Source organism: Lepidochelys olivacea (genome assembly GCF_965140295.1).
Source record: "Lepidochelys olivacea isolate rLepOli2 genome assembly, chromosome: 28".
In the NCBI taxonomy this organism is placed as follows: Eukaryota; Metazoa; Chordata; order Testudines; family Cheloniidae; genus Lepidochelys; species Lepidochelys olivacea.
In genome coordinates, this window is record NC_140438.1 from 7,105,295 (window position 1) to 7,128,874 (window position 23,580).

General features: G+C 51.9%; 1 protein-coding gene across 1 annotated transcript; it reads left to right on the forward strand.

The window, feature by feature from the left end:
- The first annotated feature begins 10,633 nt into the window (after nucleotides 1-10,633).
- On the forward strand, nucleotides 10,634-23,307 carry LOC311514134 (butyrophilin subfamily 1 member A1-like). Its single transcript, XM_084616547.1, has 4 exons — nucleotides 10,634-10,768; nucleotides 18,168-18,283; nucleotides 20,416-20,475; nucleotides 21,393-23,307. Exons 2-4 carry the CDS (start codon nucleotides 18,259-18,261, stop codon nucleotides 22,052-22,054), a joined length of 747 nt encoding a protein of 248 aa, XP_084472673.1. The 5' UTR covers nucleotides 10,634-10,768; nucleotides 18,168-18,258; the 3' UTR covers nucleotides 22,055-23,307.
- Nucleotides 23,308-23,580: the final 273 nt, after the last annotated feature.

Consider the following 23,580-nt stretch of genomic DNA (forward strand, 5'->3'; position numbering starts at 1 on the left):
GGGACCCGCTTTGGCCCCTGCACAAACTCCCCGCCCCGATCCGGGGCTGAGCCTGCTTCGGGAGTCCGTGCAAAGGAGCCAATCCGGAGGGGAACCGGATTCACGTGGGTCAGCTCAGCGGCTTCCTCCTCCGCCCTCCGGCGACCAGCCAGCCCGGCCCCCCACCGCACCCGCCTGGGAGGGGAGCCGGGGACCTCCCCCTGCAGCCCCCCCAGGCCAGAGCACCCCAGGAGCGGCCGGAGGGGCAGTGGTGAGCCTGGGAGGAGGGACTGATGGGGGGCAAATGGCCGGGGGAGGGGCCCGGTCACACTTCTGCCTCCAGATCTGATGGGGGGGCGAGGGGGCAGATAAATGTCTGGGCAGGGGGCCGCACAGGTGGGAGCTTGTGCAGAGGGACCAAAATCTCTTTACTCCGGTGGTTTGCAAAGTTTTGTCCTGGTGACCAGCCTCTGAGTGCGCCCCTCCCCTTATAAATTAAAATATAAAACACTTTTTTTGATTGTGTAACACCATTATAAATGCTGGCGCAAAGGGGGGCTTGGGGTGCATAATCTAATGACCCCCTGAGGGGTCCTGCCCCCCACTTTGAGAACCCCTGATTTACTCGCTATATGTGGGTGAGGGGCTGCTAATTCTCACCCATCCCCTGGGAGGTTCAGACACCAAAAGGCACCAAACCCACAACAGAATCTTTTAAAAAATCCACATCATTTTTGGGATCGTTTTCCTGATTTTTGGTGGCTGACTCAGGAGTTTTGACCCCTCCAGGTGGCTACATTTTCCCCAAAGACTCTGGGGCTGTGACTCTCCCAGGCCCCCCCAAGCTCGGGAAAGCCAGATTTACCCTGTGCAGGGAACCCGGGGAGAAGTCTCCAGGGTGAAGCTCCTTGCACCCTGGGTCTGGTGTATTTCACAGACCCTGTCCCTCTCGACAGTGGGCGCAATTTCTGCCTAGCCCGAACCACCCAGTGCTTGGGGGGGGCAGGGAGGGGGGGGCGGATACACACGTCTCCTGCCCTCAGTGCAGACAGGCTGCGCCACGGAGAAACCTCAGGCCGGCCAGAGAGCTGGGAACTTCCCGGGGAGCACTAGCTCCAGTGGAAGTCAAATTGAGAAGCCCCTTCTGTTTACCGGACGACATTTCTTCGTGCTTGAACGTCTGCACCGAGACTGGGATTGCCCTGAAATCCGCTGTGCCTCATGGTGGCAAGGGATGGGGCCGTGACCACATTAGAGGTCATTTGACAAAGGGGTTCCTAAAATCTAGCCCCTCCCTCCCCCCAAAGATTTTCTTAAAGTTGAGGGATTATCTGACAGATTTTTGCACGCACTTGGAGCATCAAGTCATGGCTCCGATCAGACCCCGAAGGGTCTGGCTGCTCTTCACCCCCACTCCGGCCTGACACCCATTAGCTCTTAGGAGAAACAATATTTAAAATGTTCTATTCCATAAAGAGTTAAGCTCTCCAGAACAGCTGGAGCCTGGTGCTCATGCGCTGAATGGATGACGCTGTGCAGAGTATCCCAGTGGGTTGCTACTCCCCCAGCTTTCCTGCGACCTGGGTGGCTGACGGGAATGTGCTGTGGCCTGTAAACCAGAGCAGCACCGCGGCGCTGTACGTCGAGAACCTGCTCTAGGCAGAATTCCGGAAGGCCAGAATTTTCGGCCTGTTGCCGCGACCTGCCTCTGTCCAAAGGGGCTTTCCATGTTGGAGAAAGAGGATACAAACTTACTCAAAATCGTTCAGTCCAAAACTGACTGGGAAATTTTAAAGGGATCTCCCAGAGCTGGACGCCTGGGCGACACAATGGCAGATGATACCCAGCGTTAATAAGTGTAAAGTAGTGCACCTTGGAAAAAATAATCCCAACTATACATACAAAATGATGGGGTCTAAATGAGCTGTTACCACCCAAGAAAGAGATCTTAGGCTGTCTCTACATTACCACTTCTGTAGGTCAAGGATGTGAAAAAACACCCCCCCCCCCCCCCCCGGTTAGGATATAGATATTCAGGCCTGTCTGTAAATGCCTACATTTTAAGTATTTAGGTGTATGTTTATCATTTAGCGAGTCATAGAGGTATAAAAGAATCAAAATCACTGTCTGCCGGTGTAAGGGCCTTCTCTCACTGTGACAGTCTGAGGCCCTGTGCTTAGGCTCAGGCCTTTGGCTAAGTAGCAGGGGCAGCCATAAGCTGGGAAGCGACCGGTCACCTCCTCACATTCCAAACGAGTCACATCGAAAGAAGGTGCTATTGGGCTGTTAGGATACAATCCTGTCCTGATAATGCCTGTCGCCTCCAGAGAAAGATGGTTAAAGAAAACTTAGTTTAATAGCATCCTTTCTGGCAAAAAATCACTTCTCAATAGTTGTGATTATAAAACCCTAATTTCTGTATGTTTTATATGTATGGCCCCCACTTTTCTATTGTTAATCTGTCTGGTTCTCTAATTGTTTCTGTCTGCTGTATAATTAATTTTGCGAGGTGCAAGTTAATTAGGGTAGTGGAATATAATTGGTTAAGGTATAACTAAAAATATTACTATATAAATTAGGGGCAAACAGAAAGTAAGTTATAATTCAAAAATAAAAAAAACCCTTAAATTTAAGCTTGCTAAAAGTTCACCCCAATAAACATCAGATTGTTTGCACCTTCAAACTCTGGGTATTGTTGCTCTCTGTTCATGCAAAAAGAACCAAAAAAAATAAAAGGGTAAAAAAATAAGCCCTCTAACACCCCCCCGGACCGACATAAGTTTCAGCGGCAAAAGTGCCGGTGTGGACAGCCCTCTGTCGGCACAAGAGGCTCTCCTGATGGCAAAGAGCAGCTACATGGGAGATCTTGCTGCAGTACAGCTGGGCCAGCGTACGGTCCGCAGTGCCTTAGGGTCATCCTGGATAGTTCTCCGAAAACATCTGCTCGAGGTGCAGAGACAATCAAAACAGCGAACAGAGTGTTGGGAATCCTTAGGAAAGGGACAGATCACAAGATGGAAACTATCCTATCGCCTCTCTATAAATCCATGGCACGCCCACATCCTGAATACTGCGTGCAGTTCTGGTCACCCATCTCGAAAAGATATATTGGAATTGGAAAAGGTACAGAGAAGAGCAACAGACATGATGAGGGGTATGGAACAGCTTCTGTGTGAACACAGGTTTAAAAAACGGGGACCGGGGAGTATAGAAAAGGGACGACTAAGGGGGATGTGATAGAAGTCTATGAAATCCTGCGTGGTGTGGAGAAAGTGAATAGGGAAGTGTTATTTACCCCTTCACATAACACAAGAAGGGGAGGGGGGGGGGTTTCACCCAATGAAATAAATAGGCGGCAGGTTGAAAACAAACGAAAGGAAGTATTTCTTCACAGAATGCACAGTCAACCCATGCTGCTTCTTGGGAAGGCCGAAAGTATAACTGGGTCCAAAACAGAATTAGATAATTTCATGGAGGATAGATCCATCAGTGGCTATGAGCCAAGATGGTCAGGGATACAACCCCATGCTCTGGGTGTCCCTAAACCTCCAGAAGCCAAAAGCATCTGACACGGGCCGCTGTCAGAAGACAGGACACTGGGCTAGCTGGACCATTGGTCTGACCCAGTGTGGTTGTTCTTATGCTCTTCTACAAATAATATTTCTCAAGCTGGTTGTGACATTTGGTGGCTGTTGGTTCAGCAGCTTTGAGAGGCCTGAATGAAAGAGGAAATACAAGTGCAAGGCGTCCCATTAATTTGTATCTGGCCTCTTTAGAAAGACCGTGTTTGCATGTGTGTGTTCCTCTGTCGTAATAAAAACATTACGCTGTCAGATAATAGTGGCAATGCTATTGTAAATGTGATGGAATGAAATCTCATCTCGAGTCTCCTTTTATTCCCTCTAGACACTCTGCCATCGGAAATGGAGAGGGACTGTTGGAAGAGGCTGTTGTCGTATACAAAGGGTGAGGATTCAGGTGGTGGTTATATTTAAATTAAGAGAAAATTCACCCCATGAAAACGCCTTTGTTAAAGTAGCGTGAACACACAACTCAAACACACACTGATCATCAGAAACGTTGTCACTGACCAGCCCCCAAACACCTTATCTCAGCCCATATGATTCCCCGATTAAGTTTTATTAAAGATCTCTGTGTGTTTGTTTTAATTAAAACCCATTTATGTCAGTAAAGTATTCCAGGATAGTTAAAGCCGAATCCAATAATCATCCCCAGCAGCACTGGTTCGGTTTTGGTGGCTTTCCAGGGAGGGGCCTATTATTAGGCTGGAATATGAAGGAATTCCAAAGTGTGTCCCCCAAAGACACGGCCAGTGATCACATGGGCACCAAAAGTTTCAGTGGCGTGTTGAAGCGCTTTCCCTTCACCCCCCCTCTCCTGGTTCTTCCAAAACAGACAGAAAGCAGAAGTCCAAAGTGCAGGCAATGTGATGTTTATTGGGGTTAGTTCCAAGGAAGCATATCCATACATAAGAACGGCCATACTGGGTCAGACCAAAGGTCCATCGAGTCCAGTATCCTGTCCTCTGACAGTGGCCAATGGCAGGTGCCCCAAAGGGAATGAACAGACAGGTTATCATCAAGTGATCCATGCCCTGTCACCCAAGCCCAGCTTCTGGTAAACAGAGGCTAGGGACACCACCCCTGCCCATCCTGGCTAATAGCCATTGATGGACCTATCTTCCATGAATCTATCTAGCTCCCTTTTGAACCCCGTTATAGTCTTGGCCTTCACAACACCCTCTGGCAAGGAGTTCCAGAGGTTGACAGTGCATTGCATAAAAAATACTTTCTTGTGTTTGTTTTAAACCTGCTACCTATTGATTTCATTTGGTGGCCCCTTGTTTTTGTATTATGAGAAGGAGTAAATAACACTTCCTTATTTACTTTCTCCACACCAGTCATGATTTTATAGACCTCTATCATTATCCCCCCTTAGTCGCCTCTTTTCCAAGCTGAAAAGTACCAGTCTTATTAATCTCTCCTCATACGGAAGCCGTTCTATAACCTTGATCATTTTTGTTGCCCTTTTCTGAACCTTTCCCTTCACCCCCCTCCTCTGGTTCTTGTGACACAGAGAGAAAGCAGAAGTCCAAAGTGCAGGCAATGTGATGTTTATTGCAGTTAGTCCCAAGCAAGCGTATCCATGGCTCTACATGCCAGCCGAGCTTTTCCCCCGGTGTTCCCGTCCCAGCTCTGGGACACCACAGAGCCTTTGTCTGTGTCCCTATTCCCACCTCCTCCTCCTTAGCAGGCCCAAATATACATGCAGTACACGCCCCAGTCTCACCCCTTACAACTTATGGTCATGTTCCATTCTGGGGGGGTCGTGAGTCTGGGGTCTTCATCCCACCTCTTTTGTACCCCATGGGAGGGGTAAGGACTGAGGTTGTGTTCTGGCCAAGGCCAGGTTTTTCTTTGTGGCTTTTAGTGTTTCTTATGCCTCCCCCCCACAACCCCCCTTGTCCCCCTCCAAATTCAAATTCTCACAGAAACATCTTCCTGAACATGTCGATAAAGTAACAAGTCAGACACACCCTGTCTAACAATAAACACGTCCTGCCTTGAGGAGATCCCAAGCCGAAGTCAGACAAACAATCCTGACACCAGCCTCATTCCTCGGTGCATGCTCACGACAAGGAACAGAAATGTTCTTACTCTCCGGCATCCAGACACCCTTAACTCTGCCCTGGGGTTCTGGGAGGCTTTCACGGGCCTGTTGTGTATTAAATCAAGAGGACGGAGTGGAGTGAGGGTTCTTCTCCAGCATCCTCCCTTCCTCTTGGGCTGGGCTCTTTCCCTTCATGCGGCTCACTTCTCTCGGGCCGGGCGAGGGGCTACCTCACAGAATATTGACCTTACTCTCTGCTCTGGAGCGGCTCCTCCCCAATGCCGTGCCTTCCCCTCTTCTCCCAGGATAAGGAAGGAAGGACCAGCTGGGGGAGGGGGATCCCTAGGGGGTTTAAATCCGTGACCAGCCTCCTCCTCAACTCCCCTACCTGCAGATTCAGTCTCTTTCCTCCATGTCTCTACTGTTCTGTGTCTGGGTGTGAAACAGAGGAATCAGTCAGGTGCCCGGGAGCTCCCCGGGATCCAGGAATGTCCCGGCCAGAACAGGGCTGCTGGGGAGTGTGAGAAATGGTCCCAGCCTCCCCCAGGGCTGGGCTCTGCCCCTAACACTCGGCTTTTCTCTCCCCTCCAGCAAACGTGACTCTGGATCCAGACACGGCCCATCCCATCCTCGTTGTGTCTGAGGATGGGAAAAGTGTGAGACGAGCAGACGCGTTGCAGGACCTGCCGGACATGCCGGAGAGATTCGACACATGTCACTGCGTGCTGGGCTCGGAGGGGTTCACCTCGGGGCGATGTTACTGGGAGGTGGAGGTGGGGAATGGGAAATACTGGGCTGTGGGGGTGGCCAGAGAGTCTGTGAGGAGGAAGGGACGGATCAGCCCTAGCCCTGAGGAGGGGATCTGGGCTATGGGGATAAACGGGGTTAAGGGACATTGTAAAGTGTACCATTTTTTCTCCTCCCCTGGCACCCGTTTGATCTCGTGGGATAACATAAAGAGGATAGGGGTTTCTCTAGATTACGAAGCGGGGCAGGTGGCATTTTTGGATGCTGATTGGAAGTCCCTGTTGTTCTCTTTCCCTCCGGCCTCTTACAATGGGGAGAGGATCCACCCTTTCTTCTGGGTGCGGGGATCCCAGCTCGGACTGTGTCCTTGAGACAAGGGGCTGGGGAGATGGGGAGTGTCCCCCTGGGAATGATAAAATGGGCTTCTCTAGCCTCCAAGATCCCAACCCCTGCGTCCCTGGAGGACTCCCATCTCTCCGAGCCCCTGGACCGCTCCTCTCCCCTAAACGGCAGTGTCTCAGCGTGCCCATAAAGAGCCGGCTGGGGCCTGGCCAGAGAATCTCCTTGCAGCAGGTGTCCCCGGCCCATGTCTCACCACGCTGGGTGGCTCTGGAGGGCTCTAGCGGGGCTGCCCAGGCTTGGAACCAGCATCCTAGTAGGTCCAGCGCCACCCAGGAGCGGTCAGACCCGGCACGGGGACCCCCTTAATTCTTTGGGCCACGGAGCCCCTGGCTGGGTGAATTCTGCGGGGGGAGGATTTGGGGGGTAGGAGGCTGAGTTTTGTCTGGGGCTGCCGGTGGGGCAGCTGCTGGGTTTCTGTGATGGGGTTTTCTGAGGAGCTGAAGGGAATTAGGCACCCAAATCCCTTTCTAATTCGCTCCCTGCGGCTCTGTTGGAAATCCCAGCTGTGCAGTGTAAGCTCTTCTCCGAGTTCAGAGCAATCTGGATAAAGATAAAGATCGCTCCATAAGACGTCCGTGGGTTTTATGTCATTGGCGGCTGGCTCTTTAAACTCCCGCTCACTCACGTAACCCTGCTTGCCAAAGCGGGTAGGCTTCATGGGGCTGGATGGCCACAGTTTAATGGATAACTTTTCAGTGGCAACAGGCCCTTGTGTCTACCTACTAACCGCCCCGCGGTATCTCCAGAGGAAAGAGTGGGCCTGATTCTTAGTTACACAAACGCCCCTGATGCCACTCGGACAGCGCAAAGGGACCTGCTACATTACTAGGTGTGTCACCGTAGCATGTAGGAGTCCAGGTTACGGACCTGGACCCGCTGTACAAACACAGAAAGAAAAGGTGTCCCTGCACCTGGCAGCTTCCAGTGCAAGGCAAGCGACCAGAGCTGGAGACAGACAGACAGACAGACAGAGGGGGAAGTGCAAGGGGACAAGGAGATGGCACTGCTCAGCCGGACAGGCTGGGATCTCAGAACACCATCGGCCTTTCTGCCGGCCAGTTTCCTGTGGCGAAGAAGAGGATTAGGCGTGAGGAGGGAGCTTTGTGCATCTCTGGGAAGCTGCTCCCAAGCATGAGGGGCCGTGTGGGGGAAAGCAGGAACGTGCTTGTTTGAAAATGCGGCAAGTGGGTGATGGAGGCTGGGATCGTGGGCTGATAGCAGGTGGGGGCTGACCTTTTGGTAATGAATGGGGATAGTAAGTGGCGGGAGGTCAGCTTTATCACCCACCTCTCCGACCTTTCCTGAGTGGGTCCTATGGGAGGGATGCTCCCTGCCAGCCCCGGCCCTCTGGACCATGCCATCGGGCCCCTGTTCCCCGGTTCCCCCCATCAGCTTCTGGCTTTGCATAACCCAGCTGGCTGCGTGACCTGCCGCCGTTCCACTTCTGAAACATTGCCTAGGAAACCGCTGTACACACTCGCGCTGCATCCCCCTTCACTTCCTCACCTCGTGTCCCGACCTGACACCAAGTGACGGGGCCTGCTGTCAACTGTGGAGGGTGAGGAGCCCCGGTGGGCCAGTCCGTCTTCCACCCGGGTCCTGCGGCCTGCCTGGGATAGTCCTTGGCATCGCCTTCATGAAGCCGTGAGCACGGACATGTACCTGGTGTGGTTCACCCCCTTCCCCGAAAACTTGGGGCATAAGGAAGACCCTGATGCACATCTGTCTGGAGTGCGCCCGGCTGCAGTCCCCTGGATGCCTTTAAGGGTTCTCTGCTTGGTGTCCCCCTCTGGATCCCTGTTTTTGACCCTCTGAGCCTCACTCCTATCCCTGTTTTCTCATTTGTTGCCCTCCGAATTCTTTTGATGCCTGGGTCCAGTGGCTCTTCCCCTTAGGCCAGGGAAAAGGGGGGAGCTTTTGATGTGGGTGGGCTTGTGCCTGACCATCCCTGGCAATTCAGTACATCTGTATGTCTAACAAAATGGGCTTGAATAGTGATATTGGGCCAGGCTTTCGCCTGCTTTAAGTCGGCAAAGCTTCATTGGGTCTAGGCTAATTTACCCCTCCCTGAGAATCAGGCCTCTCTAACTGGCACAGAGACAAGATTTGAACAGGGAGTCCAGGCTTCGGGGGGTGTGCATCGGCCACTGTACTAGAGGAGATCCTTGCTGGGGTTTCCCTCAATCTCTCTTGTAGAAGTGATTCCACTGTGTTTAAATAAATATTAATTGGGTCAGAGAACAAGCAAGAATCATTGTATAGTCCAGAATACTCCCCCCCTCCCCGGACCAGTGGTCAGGGTGTTTTAAGGATGGGGAAACTGAAGTAAGCAGCTTGCTCTCAATATATACAGTAGCAGACCCAGGAATCGAACCCAGCAGTTCGCACTCCACGTGCCCGGGTCTCTCTGCTAGATAGTTCTGGAGACAGCATGCTGTCCGTCACCGCTGAAAAGATTTACACACACACTGGACAGAAAGGGTCTTGTTTACTATGGTGTAAACGGGAAGTAAAGCCGCTGAAGTTAGCCTCCTTGTTCCAGACTCTGAGAGCGGAAGCCAACCCAGCGTTTCTCAAATGCGGCCGCATGCGACCACCAGGGGCTCTTCTTGCGGCCGCAGCCTCCTGGGCTGCGTTTGGGGGCTGGGGGTGTTGGCAAAGCAGAGGCTGCCTGCATGGGTTGGCCGCTACCCCCTTCCAGAGCCACAGACCGCGTAGGAGCAGACAACCAGTGGCCTTGCTCAGCAACTGGCTGTGCGGCGGTGGGCTCCGTCCCTCAGCCGCAGGGTTTTGGGCGCCATCCCTGGACTCGTCACCTCCATCTCCCCTGCCTCCTTACCCACCTCCTCATCCAGGGCCTGACTTGTCCCCCAGCAGGCCAGGGCTGAGCAAGTCTGCTGTGAAACGTGACATGAACAAATAGGTTCACAGGAGCAGACTTACTAAAGAGCAATCAAAATAAAATAAAATAAAAATCAAACCATCTTAGTTTTGTTTCTACTCTGTTTCGGTCCAGTAAAGAATAGAGACCCCTGTACATTATTGTTATTATGGAGTCTGCAAAAAAAAAACAAAAAAACAACCCTACATAAATAAATTACAGTGACATGGACATGTATATATGTGCATATTTATTTGTTTTTCCTAAAGTTAATGATGTATTTTAGGAAAAACTCTCAGCCCGGCCACCAGCAAGAGCGGCCGCCAAAAATTATGCTGTGAGACCCCCATGACCCATGAAAGGGAGCGAGAGCGAAAGCGAGACCTTGCCCCGCAGAGGGTAGCCCTGTAAGGGCTTGGACTGGCCATAGCTCCTAGCCATGGGGCAGACACAGGCGGCAGAGACAAAGAAGCATTACAGGGGGCTAAAGGAAGAGAGAAATCCCAGCTGGCCTTGGCCTGCCGTCGCCCGAGGGGAGTTGCCCTCCGGTTCCCACAGCCAGAGACTCCGAATCACACGCCACCGCCTCTAAGGAAAGACGAATCCTCCATTCCGGGAGACTCCCGGCCAGTCCTGGAGGGCTGGCAACCCCAGCAGGCGTGGGGGCCGGGGGCGGCGTGGGCTGCGGGGATGCACCCCAGCCAGGACCCCAAAGCTCCTCACCCCATTTGTGGGAATTTTGACCCCCCCACACTGCCCCTCCCCCCCTCCTGGGGTGGGCCCCCCCCCAGCGCCTCCCCCTTTCTGACCCCCGCACCCGGTCCCGGAGCCTGCCTTTTGCCCCGCTCCGCCCCGTGTTTTTACCCTCCCCCCCCCGCCCGGGACACGCTTTGGCCCCTGCACAAACTCTCCGCCCCCGGGAAGTGCAGGGCGCTGCTGCGGGGGGGTCGGCAGCTGGGCACTGAGGCTGCTCCGTGGCCCGGGAGCAGAGAAGCTGTTTTCTCCACGGTCATCGCCCCTGCGAGCAGCCAGCCCCAGCCCCACAGCTCCCGGCGGGGAGGGGAGCCGCGGACCGCCCTGCAGCCCCCCGGCCCTGGGGCGGGGAGGGGGAGAACCCCAGGAGCAGAGGTGAGGGGGGGAGGGTCAGATTGGGGTGGGGTGGGGGGGTTGGCGTGGGCGATGGGGAGGAGCAGATGTGGGGTGGGGGCAGGGGCAGGACTTGGGTCTCCATTAGATCTGGAGGCAGAACTGATGCGGCGGGGGGTGAGGATTGATTTGAGGCTTGGGGCCAGATAAGCGGCTGGGCAGGGGGTCTGGCAGATGTAGGGTGGGAGCTTGTGCAGGGAGACAAAAATCGCTGTCCTGGCTACACGTGGCTGAGGGGCTCTGCTAGACACCAAACCCACAAGAGAATCTTTAAAGAATGTTTTTGTGGTTAATGTCCCTGCTTTGAGGGATCGTTTCCCTGATTTTTGGCGGCTGACTCAGGAGTTTTGACCCCTCCAGGTGGCTACATTTTCCCCAAAGACTCTGGGGCTGTGACTCTCCCAGGCCCCCCCAAGCTCGGGAAAGCCAGATTTACCCTGTGCAGGGAACCCGGGGAGAAGTCTCCAGGGTGAAGCTCCTTGCACCCTGGGTCTGGTGTATTTCACAGACCCTGTCCCTCTCGACAGTGGGCGCAATTTCTGCCTAGCCCGAACCACCCAGTGCTTGGGGGGGGGGGGGGGGGTCGGATACACACGTCTTCTGCCCTCAGTGCAGACAGGCTGCGCCACAGAGAAACCTCAGGCCGGCCAGAGAGCTGGGAACTTCCCGGGGAGCACTAGCTCCAGTGGAAGATTGAGAAGCCTGTTCTGTTTACCGGACGACATTTCTTCGTGCTTGAACGTCTGCACCGAGACTGGGATTGCCCTGAAATCCGCTGTGCCTCATTTGACAAAGGGGTTCTTAAAATATGGCCCTTCCCCCTGAAAAGTTTTTCTTGAAGTTGAGGGCTTTTCTGACAAATTTTTGCACCCGCTTGGGGAATCAAGTCCTGGCTCTGATTGGCCCCCAAAGGATCTCGCTGGCATTCGTCCCCACTCGTGCTGACTCTGTGCACGTGGGAGCGGGAGCTAGCCTCTGGCGGCCAGGGGGTGCAGCTGGCACAGAGGGGCTGCTCCGAGCCCTGCTGGTCAACACTGGGGCGCTGCCCAGGCCAGAGAGGGTCGCTGCTGCTGAGGGCATCATAGAATCATAGAATATCAGGGTTGGAAGGGACCTCAGGAAGTATCTAGTTCAACCCCCTGCTCAAAGCAGGACCAATCCCCAACTAAATCATCCCAGCCAGGGCTTTGTCACGCCTGACCTTAAAAATATCTAAGGAAGGAAATTCCACCACCTCCCTAGGGAACCCATTCCAGTGTTTCACCACCCTCCTCGTGAAAATGTTTTTCCTAATATCCAACCTAAACCTCCCCCACTGCAACTTGAGACCATTACTCCTTGTCTTGTCATCAGCTACCACTGAGAACAGTCTAGAGCCATCCTCTTTGGAACCCCCTTTCAGGGAGTTGAAAGCAGCTATCAAATCCCCCCTCATTCTTCTCTTCCGCAGACTAAACAATCCCAGTTCCCTCAGCCTCTCCTCATAAGTCATGTGTTCCAGTCCCCTAATCATTTTTGTTGCCCTCCGCTGGACTCTTTCCAATTTTTCCACATCCTTCTTGTCTTGTGGGGCCCAAAACTGGACACAGTACTCCAGATGAGGCCCCACCAATGTCGAATAGAGGGGGACGATCACGTCCCTCGATCTGCTGGCAATGCCCCTACTTATACATCCCAAAATGCCATTGGCCTTCTTGGCAACAAGGGCACACTGCTGACTCAGATCCAGCTTCTCGTCCACTGTCACCCCTAGGTCCTTTTCCGCAGAACTGCTGCCTAGCCAGTCGGTCCCTAGTCTGTAGCGGTGCATTGGGTTCTTCCGTCCTAAGTGCAGGACTCTGCTCTTGTCCTTGTTGAACCTCATCAGATTTCTTTTGGCCCAATCCTCTAATTTGTCTAGGGCCCTCTGTATCCTATCCCTACCCTACCTCTCCTCCCAGTTTAGTGTCATCTGCAAAAGTAGGCAAAAGGCTGAGTTTGCAGGCAACACAGGGATCAGGTGGGGAGAGGGTGTGTGGGAAACACCAGGAGTCTCTGAAACTGTTCTGTGAAGAGCATCAAAGTTCTGTCTGTCTGGTTTGCAGTCTGTCTCGGGCTCACAGAGCTCACACGGTGCTTCCCATAGAGAAGGCTGCCCGGGAGTGTACAAAGTAGGGAATTGCTGTCAAGTTCAACGAGTTGTAAGTCTGGATTTTAAATACAGTGTAATTTCACCTGGCACAGCAGTAACTGCATCATTCAGCTCAGTAAAGCCTGTGTTGTAGGGGAGAGGTGATAAAACGTAAATGATCTGGCAGTGTGGCATGCAAGACAAAAAATGAAATCTTTCCAGATACCTGAGGTGGGAAACTTATCTGAGGAGCTGAATCCTTTTGAAAACCAGCTCCCGCTGGTGAAATATGGGAACTGGTTACAGAGCAGAAGCTGTTAAAAGGATCAGTGAGGTTTAAGTCACTAGAGCTGCAGGCCGGAAGATGTGGGAGCGTTGCCTTCAGACTGGAGAAGGGGGAATTACAACGCTGTTATTTACACAGTACATGAAAAGGCCGCTTTTACAGATCCAGACTAACCCGGCGACCCCTCTGATGCTTTCTAGCCCTTGTGGCTTTCACTATGGTTGTGTCATTTCTTGCATTGTTGGATCATTTGATTCTGCTTTTCCCCCCTCTGGCATCTCTGTCAGTGTAACGCGGAGTCCTGCGGCTCTGGATCTCCCTTCCCAGAGGCCACTGATAACACAACATCCTAACCACGTCCGACATGGAAACATCCCTTGTCAGAGATATTGGGGGTAAAGGACAAAGGTGGGACAGGATCCTCTCCCAAGTAACCACAGGGTAGAGTTGAGTGTCAGAAATCTCAGGGTTTGCAAAGAAGTTCTCCCTCCTACACAGGAAGAAACCCCAGGCTGCCTTCATGTTCCCTACCAGCTCTTTTCCTATAAAAGGAGGGGCAGAAAATGGTCTGAATTTCAGTTCCTGGAGGAATAAGAGTGACTCCAGCTGGAAAAGCTGGACAAGGAGATATTTTTGTTCCGTATCTTCACAAACTCAGTGAGTTGATCAGTGAGATAGAAGGGAAGTATCTGGGGGGAGCCGGGGCCGTTATAGTGGGGACATAGAAGAGATGAGAGAGAACATGGGGGGAAATCAAATCGGTATCTTAGATGTCTGTACACGAATGCAGGAAGTATGGGGAATAAGCAGAACTAGAAATGCTAGTAAATAAACACAACTATGACATAGTTGGCACCACAGAGACCTGGTGGGATAATACACGTGACTGGAATATTGGTATAGAAGGGTACAGCTTGCTCAGAAAGGACAGGCAGGGAAAAAAGGGAGGAGGTTTTGCCTTATATATCGAAGACGTATACACTTGGACTGAGGTTGAGATGGAACTAGGAGATAGACTTGTGAAAGTTTCTGGCTAAAGATAAAAGGGGTAAAAAACAAGGGTGATGTCATGGTAGGGGTCTACTACAGACCACCTAACCAGGAAGAGGAGGTGGACGAGGCTCTTTTTAAATAACTAACAAAATCATCCAAAGCACAGGACTTGGGGGTGATGGGGGACTTCAACTACCCAGATGTGTGCTGGGAAAATAACACAGGAGGGCACAGATTATCCAATAAATTCTTGGAATGTATTGGCAAAAAAAAATTATTTCAGAACGTGGAGAAAGCTACTAGGGGAGAGGCTGTTCTAGATTTTATTTTGACAAATAGGGAGGAACTGGTTGAGAATTTGAAAGTGGAAGGCAGCTTGGGTGGAAGTGATCATGAAATGGTCGAGTTCATGATTCTAAAGAATGGTAGGAGGGGAAAAAAGAACAACAAAGACAACGAGGAGTCCTTGTGGCACCTCAGAGTGAAAATACAGGAGCAGGTATAAATACATGAAAGGATGGGGGGTTGCTTTACCAAGTGTGAGGTCAGTCTCACAAGTTAAATCAATTAACAGCAGGATACCAAGGGAGGAAAAATAACTTTTGAAGTGGTAAGAGAGTGGCCCATTACAGATAGTTGACAAGAAGGTGTGAGTAATAGTAGGGAGAAATTAGTATTGGGGAAATTAAGGTTAGGTTTTGTAATGACCCAACCATTGAGTTTACTAATACTAATTTACTCTTAAAAAGAGTCCTACAAAAAGTGCAAACTAGGTCAATTACAAAAGATGAACATAAACAACTAACACAAGTATGTAGGGACAAAATTAGAAAGGCCAAGGCACAAAACAAGATTAAACTAGCTGGAGACATAAAGGGTAACAAGAAAACATTCTGCAAATATATTAGAAGCAAGAGGAAGACCAAGGACAGGGTAGGCCCGTTATTCAGTGCTGTGGGAGGGAAACAATAACAGAAAATGTGGAAATGGCAGAAGTGCTAAATGACTTTTTTGTTTCAGTTTTTACCAAAAAGATTAGTAGCAGTTGGATGTCTAACATAGTGAATGCCAGTGCAAATGAGGTAGGATTAGAGGCTAAAATAGGGAAAGAACAAATTAAAAATTACTTAGACAAGTTTGATGTCTTCAAGTCACCAGGGCCCAATGAAATACGTCCAACAATACTCAATGAGCTGACTAAGGAGGTATCTAAGCCAAAGTCTTGGAAAAGTCAAAGACGGGAGAGATTCCAGAGGACTGGAAAAGGGCAAATCTAGTGCCAAGCTATAAGGGAAATAAGGACAACCCAGGACAGTCAGCTTAATGTCTTTATCTGACTCCACCTCGAGGCCTAATATTCCCCAATTGGCGAAGTACAAGTATCCATGATGGGGAAAACACATCTTCTCTCTTCCTGGGCTTCTTAACGCAGGCCTCTCAGTGATGGTTGCTCACGTTCTCTACCACGTGTGGCAGGGAGGGTGTCCCCGTCCAATGCGGGGTGAGTTCACCCTGTCCCTCAAGTGGTCCTTTCCCTTGAGGTGGTGAGGCCTAAGGACTAAAATCAACAGGGTAACCCTGGTATGCAGGGGAGTGAGGCCTAGCAGCCAGAGTCAACGGGATTGACCCTGATTCACGGGGCAGCCCGGCCAGAGTCAATGAAGTTGCCCTCAGTCGCAGGGCAGTAAGGCCTACTGGCGAGAGTCAGTGGGTCCCCACTTGTGGGAAGGGTGGCGGATAGGCTAGGGGGGCCTGGCCCAGTGCCCTAACAGTGACGACGTGTCCCGCCACTGAGTCAGCGAGGCTCCCACCGAAACACTTCCTACAGGACTATAGCTAGTCCCCCATCAGGGCCACTTCCTACCTTATCTTTTGGAGCTGTAGTTGAGGTGTTGTCAGGGTCTCCGGGCTTTTCGGTGCATGTGTTTCCTGGTGACTCTGATCCCTCTTGGACATCCACAGGCACTTGGGCATCAGTCTGGGTCTCCGACTTTCACGGTCAGGAGTTTCAGCTGCTCTTGGGCTGGAGCCAGCAGTGAGCATCCTTCCTCCTTGCTGGCCAGCCCAGACTGAGTTGGGCTGCTGCTACATCTGGAGTATGCCCAGTCCACAGTGAGGGGTTAACCCTTCCCCGACGAGTGCAGGGTGAGTTCACCCTGTCATACCAACCTAACAGCTTTCTTTGACAGGGTAACAAGCCTTGTGTATAGGGGGAAAGCGGTAGATGTGGTCTATCTTGACTCTAGTAAGGCTTTTGATCCTGTCTCGTGTGACCTTCTCATAAACAAACTAGTGAAATACAACCTGGCTGGGACTACTATAAGGTGGGTGCATAACCGGTTGGAAAACCGTTCCTAGAGAGTAGTTATCAGTGGTTCACAGTCAGGCTGGAAAGGCATAACGAGTGGGGTCCCTCAGGGATCAGTTCTGGGTCCGGTCCTGTTCAATAGCTTCATCAATGATTTAGATAATGGCATAGAGAGTACACTTATAAAGTTTGCGGATGATACCACGCTGGGAGGGGTTGCAAGTGCTTCGGAGGAGAGGATTAAAATACAAAATGATCTGGACAAACTGGAGAAATGGTCTGAAGTCAATAGGATGAAATTCAATAAGGACAAATGCAGAGTACTCCATTTAGGAAGGAACAATCAGTTGCACACATACAAAATGAGCAATGACTGCCTAGGAAGGAGTACTGCGGAAAGGAATCTGGAGGTCAGAGTGGATCACAAGCTAAATATGAGTCAACAGTGTTGCAATATTGCAAAAAAAGCAAATACCATTCTGGGATGTATTAGCAGGAGTGTTGCAAGCAAGGCACAAGGAGTAATTCTTCCGCTCTACTCCGCGCGGATTAGGCCTCAACTGGAGTACTGTGTCCAGTTCTGGGCACCACATTTCAGGAAAGATGTGGACAAATTGGAGAAAGTCCAGAGAAGAGCAACAAAAATTATTAAAGGTCTAGAAAACATGACCTATGAGGGAAGAATTAAAAAACTGGGTTTGTTTAGTCTGGAGAAGAGAAGACTGACAGGGGACATAACAGATTTCAAGCACATAAAAGGTTGTTACAAGGAGGAGGGAGGTAAATTATTCTCCTTAACCTCTGAGGACAGGACAAGAAGCAATGGGCTTAACATTGCAGCAAGGGCGGTTTAGGTTGGACATTAGGAAAAACTTCCTAACTGTCAGGGTGGTTAAGGACTGGAATAAATCGCCTAGGGAGGTTGTGGAATCTCCATCGTTGGGGATTTTTAAGAGCAGGTTAGACAAACACCTGTTGGGGATGGTCTAGATAATACTTAGTCCTACCATGAGTGCAGGGGACTGGCCTAGATGACCTCTCGAGGTCCCTTCCAGTCCTATGATTCTATATTTGCAATATCTCTTCCCTGGAATGTGTGTCAGGTAGGGCTGAACTTCTCTCTCTCTCCTCTAGGATGTTAGATGCACCCTGAGCAGATACATGGCTCTCCCTCACACCCCCTCACATTTCACAATGCTGGGGAAGGATGTTAGCACCACATCTCTCTGGGGCTCTACAGCCAAATATGTGGGGAAGGTCACATTTTTTATACAAATCCTGAAGTTATCACCTTTTATGGACGACTCTGGAATTATCCATTCAGTGGGAAAAATCGACCTAAAGTATTTCCTAGAGATATTACATCCCTGCAGTCTTTAGTGAGCAGATTTTTACAACACTTAACATGGGAACCTCCTGTCCCTGAGAGCCTGGAGGTCAAGGAGTGAATTAGCTGTGGAGACTCAATTCCCCTTTTATCCCCAGAGCTGGTCTCTCCAGGCCAGAGTTGAAGAGTATGATTGGGATCTCTGGGGCGGAAGGTTGCACTGCCCTGGCCTGTGCTTTGAAGCTGGGAGAAGGAGAGGAATTCTAACTCCAGGCCCATTAGAGCAGCAACTTGCTAGCAAGAACTTCTAATGAGTCACTAAATGAAATATAACTATGTGAAATTGTTTCTGTACAGTTGTGAGAAGGGGAAGTTCCAGCAGCCAGTGGAGATTTCTCCTGAACTGGAAGTGAGACTCCGTGATTTCTCCCCGAAAACTGATGCTGTAATGGAGACTCTGAGGAAATTCGAAGGTATCTAGGAGGGAAAATTCTGATAAACCTGTGAGACTGTGGGAGGAGAATGGCTCTGGCCACTTGGTTCATAATTAGATGATGCATCTATTTAATTGTTGGGTGAGAATGCCACATACCTGGGGACCAAAACACTCAGCTTTATGAATTCAAGCATTTATATGTCCCAAAAGCATGCCTTGCAATTACAATTACTATTAAAATAAGGAATGACAAAGAAGTACTGGCCAGTTACCATCTCCTGGGGCATAGGCGGATTTCTCCTATGATGCTCTGACTACCCCTTACAATGTCCAACATATTATACACATGAAAATTATATATGTATTAGTTCTTTTCCAATCACCTTTGAGTGTTCTGAATATTAAATATATATTATGTAACTCATACAATACACATGCATGAACTTTTTAAGGCCAAGGCTTTTGCTTTCCAACATATTTTCATGATGTTGTTCTCTTTTCTGATTGGTTGATTATCACTGATTATGCATAGGCCAATTTGACCCTTTTCTGTACAGGGGGGTTGTTTTGACTTTGCTAACTGCTCCTGGGCAGTACATTTTGGGGGTCTGTTGTCTTTCAGCACATTGTGTGGTCAAAACATCTCTTTGGGCCACATGGCAATGTATGAACACATCACTTAATAACAAGGTAATTTAAAGCAACAGTTCCTTATGTCAAGCAAACTCTTAAGTAAGCCAAAGCGAAGCAAGTCAGCATAATCACACAGTCTCGGTCTGTCCAAACTGGAGCAGAAGAAATGACCCTTGTACCACTTCCCAATACTTAATGTAATAAATAGTGGAAAGCAGAGAATGAGGTAGCTGGGGCCCAGGCACCAAGATGTCTCGCATCAATTCATGACTTACCAAAGATCACAACATTCAGGCCCAAATTTCGCAAAATGGCCTAGTTTTGGCCACTGGAGTTTCTTTCCCAACTTGAGAACTCCAGGACCCATGCTCCAGAGCTGTGTAGCGTCCACAGCTGCAGGTGAAGTCAGTGGGAGCTGCAGGTGCCCATCCCCTCTGAAAACCAGACCGCAGGGTCCTCAAGGTTGGCACCCAAAATTAAAGGCCACGCGTTCCATCTGGATCCAGTCCATCGCTATGATCCAGTTCCTGCGTTGCAGGCGGGGTGGAAGGGGGGGGGTGGACGATGGATAGAGAGAGGTGGGCAGCGTCAAGCTGGGCCTCTGGTATGCCGCAGGCTGGCCCAGGCGGACGGGGGTCACTGTAATAGGGATGTAACTCTGGCTGGCTTCTGCACGTCCTTAGCCCGTGCCGATCTCTGCGCCAGGCCTTGCAGCCACTGAAGAGCAGAGGCACGAATGGGCTCCCCTCTCTCCTGTAGCTGGTACAAGCCCAGTGAGCCAGCCTGCCCCCTGCCTCAGTTTCCCCATGGATAAAATGATTCTATTATTGTTCATATTTCTGCCTATGGTGGATGAGCGCCCCGTCATGCCGCTCTCTGTAGAGACGCTGAGTAAACAGAGCCAACAGCTCACAATCAGAGCCAGGATTTCACAAGCTCTGAACAGCCCGTTAGTGTCAAAGGGCCCTAAGTGGGTAAAGTTCCTGTTATGATAAAAAATCTTTGCATGATCTGGGTCTAGCTTATGACAAAAGGCAGCAAGTGAAAGAAACAAACCAGCTGGAGTCTGAAGGGGCGGGGGCGGAGGAGGGAAAAGTAACTCTCTCTCTCGCAGATTGTATATCCTGCGATGGTCGTGAGGCTTCATGGTTGCATGGGAGATGCCTGAATGGTCCCTCAATGGCTATTAGCCAGGATGGGCAGGGATGGTGTCCCTGGCCTCTATTTGCCGGAAGCTGGGAGTGGGTGACAGGGGATGGATCACTTGGTGATTCCCTGTTCTGTTCATTCCCTCTGGGGCACCTGGCATTGGCCACTGTCAGAAGACAGGACACCGGGCTTTGGCCTGACCCAGTATGGCCATCCTTATGAGACAGAAGAGAAGGCTTCAGATTAATTTATATTAAATATCTGCGTGTGTCTCTGTGTCTGTTTCTCTGTCATGATTAACGCACAGTTCTATGAGTTCAGAGTGGGGATGCTGTTATAAACAGGACAGCCTGAACCCCCTCCCCCTTTTCTCCTTTCCCCCTCCAGACATTCTGCCGCCTAAACTGGAGACAAAAAGAGGGGAACCCCTAGGAGCACACAGACAAGGTGAGTTTGCCGGTGGAGATTGTCTTCCAGCCATGAGAAAACTCCAGCGAAAACGTCTTCACGAGAGGGTAGCGGAAGTTACCAACCAAGCCGATGCCGACCGTCACACACAGCCCGGAATAGAAACACAGTGAGGAGATTCCCCACGCTGAAGTCACAGGCGCGGGCCATCCCGACGCCGGCCTGGGTGCTCAGCCGTGCCCGTGCTGATGAACAGAAACGCTCTTCCCGGCCCAGCACTCGAGCGCCCCCTCCTTTACGCCAGCGGACTGGCTCTCCCCCATGGCTCTTCTCCAACATCCGGCCTTTCCTCCAGGCAGGGCTCCGCCTCAGGGCCCCGGACAGAGGCAGCTGCCCGGATCCAGGACTGTCCCAGACAGAGCAGGGCTGCTGGGGACTGTGAGAAATGGTCCCAACCTCCTTCCGCCCCCGCCCGCCCCCCCACACCCCTGGGCTGCGCTCTGCCCAGGGGTGCCAGAACAGGGGGGGGCGTCCAAGGGGCCATGACCCTCCCGCCTTTGAAAGTGGATGGGCCTGGCTTTCCAGCCCCCTGCCGGCCCCTCCTCAGGCTGGAAGCGGGAGCCTGGCCCGGGGAAGAGCCGCCCCGGCAGCTGTGGGGGGACATGGGCTCTCCACCTGCCTGGAGTGGGGGGGCTGAGAGCAGCCCCTCCCCACCCACCCAGGGCAGGTGGAGACCCACGGCTCCCCACAGCTGCCCAGGTGGCTCTTATCATGGTGGATCCAACTTCTGGCTTGGCCGGGGTGGGGCATGGCCTTAGGAGGAAGACGAGGAGTGGGGGCGGGGCCACTTAGGGGGGCGGGGCCTCTTCCTCTCCCCCACACTTTTAGGAAGAACCCGTTGCCTCTGGCTCTGCCCCTAACGCTCTGGTTCTCTCTCTCCCCCCCCCCCCCCCCAGTGAATGTGACCCTGGATCCAGACACGGCTCATCCCGAACTCGTCCTCTCCACGGACGGGAGAAGCGTGAGATGGGGGCGCACACGGCAGGCCCTGCCCGACAGCCCGGAGAGATTTGACTCTGAGCTCTGCGTGCTGGGCCGCGAGGGCTTCACCTCGGGGCGACATTGCTGGGAGGTGGAGGTGAGGGTGCAGGAGGGGGGACACTGGGCGGTGGGGGTGGCCAGAGAGTCTGTGAGGAGGAAGGGATGGCTCAACCTCGACCCCGAGGAGGGGATCTGGGCGGTGGAGCGGGGCTGGTGGGGTCAGTTCCGGGCTCTCACCTCCCCGGCCACCCGCCTGCCCCTGGGCTGGGTCCCCAGCAGGATCCGGGTTTGTCTGGACTGCGAACGGGGCCAGCTGACGTTTTTCGATGCCGTTAGCGAGGCCCCGATCTTCACTTTCCCGCCGGGCTCCGTGCTGGGGGAGAGAATCCGCCCCTGGCTCTGGGTGTGGAGAGCCTGGCTCCGGCTGTGCCCCGTGGGGGACCCAAAAGCCAGCCTGCCCAGCCTCCGGTGTCCTAGTCTCTATGCCTGCGGAGGCCTGCTCTCTCCCTGTGGTCTCTGCGACCCTGCAGGCTCCCTGGAGTCGCTGGACTTTGAAACCAGGGAAAGCAGGGAGTGATGAAGGTAGAGCAGCCTCTCGCATTGCCCCACGGTTTTCTGTCGCCTCTTTTCTCACTATTCTCCGTGGTCCAGGATGACTCTGACCCTGGGCTTCTCTCGCTAGCTATCATCCCAGTCTCTGGGACCCTGGAGGGCTCCCATCTACCCAGCCCCCTGGCACTTCATCCCTATGACCCCTGAAAGCTCCTGCCCCCTCCCTCCCTGCAGCACCAGGGATTGGAGGAGCGGGGCGAACCCCGGAGCTGCCCTGAGAGACAGACACTTAGGTGCTGGAACGAGAGGGGCTGGGGGTGCGGCAGCATCCCCTGGCTTGAAATGGTTTCCATCATATACAGGGTTGACTGTTCTGTTCAATGGCTTTTTCCGCCCCTCCCTCTCGCATACAAAGTGTTCCCGCACCCCTGGGAAGATGGGGGGGCTGGCCAGGGACCCAGGATTAATTAATTAGTATTTGGAGGGTTGGCGGGTGGGGAGGAAGAAGCTGGAAGCTCTGCAGCAGCTGGGAGTGTCTTGTGCAAATCTGTGTCATTAGATCTCACGGAGGGGGTCTCCCAGGGGCCAAAGTCACCTTCCCCTGTCACTCCGGGACAGCTGGCCACACTGTGAAATTGTCACACACACACACACACAGACGTGGGATGGGCAGGGGTGCAGAGAGACCAAAAACAATCATATAATCTTTTAGAAAAAAAATCATCATTTTGGGTCAGTCTCGTTTGTTTTTTTTTAAACTCCTGAGGTTGGCAGGGACAGGGCGGGTTTAACCAGAGGGACTAGGAGAAGCGAGACAAAAATGTGAATTAAAATAAAACAAGAAGAAAGGGAGAGCCTGGGAGAGATGGTGGCAAATTAGAAACGAAAAGCGTGAAAGGAAAATATGTCTGGCAGGGGAACCAGCCTGGGAGCACAAAGACGGGAGGAGATAAAATCGGGAAAGAATGGAGAAGCCAATGATCTGTGTCAGGGAGGAGAGAGGCCAGTGGGAGAGACCCAGAAAAATAAACAGGGATGGGAAGTGAGGGCTAGGAAAACACCGAGAAGAAAAGAGAACATGAGAGAGGAAGAGATTTATGAAATGTTCCTGAAAGTGAGACTGTGATGCAGTAATTCCCTCTGTTAGTTCCTGCACGTCTGTATTACTGTGGTGCCATTAAGAGGACTGTTCTCAGTGGCTGGGGATCTCCTTTCCCCTACGCTTTTTACTCTCCAGCTTTCCAGTTACTTACTGTCAATAAAACATTACAAACAATTCTCCTCGTCTCTTCCCATTTCATGTCCCAGCTGCGCTTGCTGGGGGCAGAGGCCTGGGCTTGGCTGCCTGACTTGGTTGGGTTCTTTGCAACCTCAGAGTGGAAGCAGCGTAGACATAATTGTTCTTTTAACCAGGATTTTTATTCCCTCCCCCTCCGCCCCCCCAGAGTTCAAGCCGATGGGATGAGTTCTCCTCTTCTGGCTGTGAGGGGAGAATCAACAAGTCTTTTGTCCACAGAGGCTCGTCTTTTGGGCTGCCTTTTGATGGAGAGG